Raw genomic sequence first — 3,008 nt, forward strand, 5'->3', positions numbered from 1 at the left:
ATTTGCTCACTTTTATTTACTTTATTCACTTTACTTTCTGCCTTTTATTGCGCACACAGTTGTGATAATTGGATGTCAGCTTGAGCGCAAATCAACAATAAGTGGTTTTGCAGCTCAGTTGTCTTGACCCCACAGCTGTCCCTTTTCCATTCCAATGACTTAAAAAAAATCATGCATTACAGTAAATACACAATATTTGAATAGTTGTTGCATATTATTGAAAGAGGTCCTTCAGAAAAATAGAATTAATTCATAAGGCTGACAGCATTAGAAGTTGTCTTTATTGCCAGGTGTGTGCACTCCAATCAGTGGGCGTGGTTTCAAGTCACCTGACCACACTCATAAATTGCTTCTGGTCTTGCCCTGGTTTGGAACTTGGTGCGTGAGAAGGCCTGTTGTGTTTGGATGTTGTTCCTGTGTTTATTCTTCAGACATGAGTTCAGTGAAGCCCTACATCGGATGTAAAATAGGTTTGATTTCCAAAGCCCAGAATCGTTATGAAGGGATCTTGTACACGATTGATAAAATAAACTCCACCGTTGTGTTAGCCAAAGGTGAGTCGTGCATTGTTTGTCAGCGCGTCCAAGGAGGAAAAAAATGATTTGTGTGACTTGAGAAGACGACTCCACCTGTTCTGTTCTGATGATAAAACATTTCCTCTCAACCAGTCAAGTGCTTGGGAACGGAGGGGCGACCCACGGACAGGCCGACGCCGCCCAGAGACGACGTCTACGAGTACATCACCTTCCGGGGGAGTGATATTAAGGATATCTCACTCTGTGAATCTCCAAGATCTCACCACGGCTTGCCTCCAGATCCCGCCATAATACAGGTATCGGCATGAACCTGAACATGGATGGAGCAAATGATGGCCAAGTATATATTAATGACTTCTGAATTGTTGTATCTTTTTATTCAGTCATCTGGTGCATGTTCCACTGGTGCCTATGTATCACGTGGAGCATTCAGCCCCCTCAGGATGCACACCTACAATCAGCTAGCGGCCGGCTCTCTGCTTAACCAACAGTACGCTGCTGCTCTTGGCCTCGGTAGGATGATGAACTCAAACTTATTCCCCCTAAAGTGATAATAAACCTACCATATTGAAGTTGCACTCGTTATTCAGGACATGTAGTCCCAGGCTTTCAGGTCAAAAAGGGCCCCATGGTGGAAAAGGCTGTTCAAACGAATGTGGAAAGATCAGGGTGGAGAGGAGCCGTCGAATCCCAGGAGCAGGAGCAGCGGTGGGACAGGAAGCGGCTGAGGACCAGAAAAGGTGGTTTTCAGACCAGAATGGACCCCAGTAAGTGTGCAGAATCACAGCGATCTAAAGTCAAATAAAGTGTCTGCTAATTTGATTTGATCATTGAGCAGTTTTGAAATATATATGAAGCCTTTAAAGCCTGAACTATTAAATAATTGTCAGAAAAATCAAAATTTTGGAAAATAAAGTTAAAAGGAACCATCTGACAAATTTGTCAAACATTTCAAAAGATATGCATATATATGAGCTTTAATTTGTAGAATTTTTTGCTAAATTTGGATTATTTTTTTTATATGCAAAGTGCAGATGAGTGCGTTGTATGACAGGTTTTTTCAGAAAAAAATACATCAATTTGAAATGGATGACTAAAAATCCTGAAAGGCCAATTTCATCAAATATGATCCACCTGGCTTTAAAGGGTTAAAATTTGTGGAAATGTTTTAATCCATCCATGCAATTAAAAGGCTTTTAAATTTTAAAGTGAGGTCGAGCTCAGGTTTGCCCGGTGCTCATCAGAACAAGGAGAACAGGCCGCCATCCAGAAGACAAGGTAGTGGTGAAACCTGCACATTTGTAGTGCATTGACCAAATGAAATCTCCACATTTTAACACTTTTTTTTTTTTTTTTAAATGAACCGCTGAAGCTCGGAGACGCCGGAACCGCAGAAGAGGTCAGCTGATGGTGGATCGTGTCCCGTCTGCCACGCTCAAGTTTGACACAGACTTTGATTTTGATTCGTCAAATGCACAGTTTATCAAGGAAGAGCTGGAGCGGGAGCTGCAGAACAGGATGAACATTGAAGGTTGGTTCAAGTTTATTATATTACATTTGGCTTAAAGTGCTTCAAATGGGAAAATCCTTGCAATTGGCTCACGACGTCTAAAAATCTTCTCTGCCGCTCTGCTTTATTCCGTTGTTGACTGTTGGGTTCTGGATTGAGAAGACATGAAATGGAGTGGAAGGAGCTTTATAAAAAAGCCTTCATCTAGATTGGTCTTATATCCTCCAGGGTTCTTAAAGTACAGGTTTCTGTCTGCAGATGGAAATCACAAAATGGAAGACAAAGAAAAGGAGTTCCTCTCAAATGGAGAGTATGATCCCTTTGGACCGAAATGCTATTATGACAAAGCAAAGTCTTTCTTTGATAACATCTCATCTGATAAGAAGTTCAGGTAAAGTAGCTTCTTTTTTTAAATATTTAAACTGGAGTTTCACCTCTATGTGAAGCTACATGTATTTTCCTAACTGTGGTTTAATGGTTTTAGACTGACGTGGGCGGAGGAGAGGAAACGCAATCTGGAGACCTTTGGGGTCCCTGGACGGTTTCTTAGGGGCCAGGGCTTCAGAGGCGCCCACGCCGGGCGTTGGGTCAGCGGCGCCGCTCAGGTCGTGCCGTCTTACTGACTCAGAGGACAGCTGTGAAGATCGGATGTCGAGTTCGGGTTGTTATGTCGGCACCGTGTGAGGAAGGGTGCATTCTTTGTTTTGCCGAGGTGAAACTTCACGGACCCTCAAATGAGTTTTGTTTACAGTATTTGTTTTTTGCTTCATATTTACTAGAAGTGGATTTTTGGAAGATTTCACTCCTAAACTCCTAAAATGAATTGTTTTTTTTCCTTTGGAAGCACCCTAATTTGCACATTTATTTCATTATAAATGTTGTATTGCATTAATATATAATTAACTATTTAAAGACTGAAGCGTTTGCTTGATTTTGCCACATTGAAGCAAATGAGATTATCA

At 41.5% G+C, this 3,008-nt stretch overlaps 1 protein-coding gene across 1 annotated transcript; it reads left to right on the top strand.

Annotated features, from left to right (window-relative positions):
- Positions 1 to 433: 433 nt before the first annotated feature.
- lsm14b (LSM family member 14B) lies at positions 434 to 2,674 on the top strand. Its single transcript, XM_068342545.1, has 8 exons — positions 434 to 554; positions 669 to 832; positions 920 to 1,049; positions 1,127 to 1,303; positions 1,746 to 1,814; positions 1,909 to 2,067; positions 2,305 to 2,437; positions 2,531 to 2,674. The coding sequence occupies exons 1-8, from the start codon at positions 434 to 436 to the stop codon at positions 2,667 to 2,669; spliced, it is 1,092 nt and encodes a 363-aa protein (XP_068198646.1). The 3' UTR covers positions 2,670 to 2,674.
- Positions 2,675 to 3,008: the final 334 nt, after the last annotated feature.

The sequence above is a fragment of the Antennarius striatus genome, chromosome 2 (assembly GCF_040054535.1).
Source record: "Antennarius striatus isolate MH-2024 chromosome 2, ASM4005453v1, whole genome shotgun sequence".
Classification (NCBI taxonomy): domain Eukaryota; kingdom Metazoa; phylum Chordata; class Actinopteri; order Lophiiformes; family Antennariidae; genus Antennarius; species Antennarius striatus.

Excerpts from the sequence above, each read along its gene's own strand:
- lsm14b (XM_068342545.1), top strand. The coding sequence starts at position 434 with ATGAGTTCAGTGAAGCCCTACATCGGATGTAAAATAGGTTTGATTTCC. Across the intron at positions 833-919 it reads CAGATCCCGCCATAATACAG|TCATCTGGTGCATGTTCCAC; the intron begins GTATCGGCATGA and ends CTTTTTATTCAG. Across the intron at positions 2,438-2,530 it reads TCATCTGATAAGAAGTTCAG|ACTGACGTGGGCGGAGGAGA; the intron begins GTAAAGTAGCTT and ends TAATGGTTTTAG.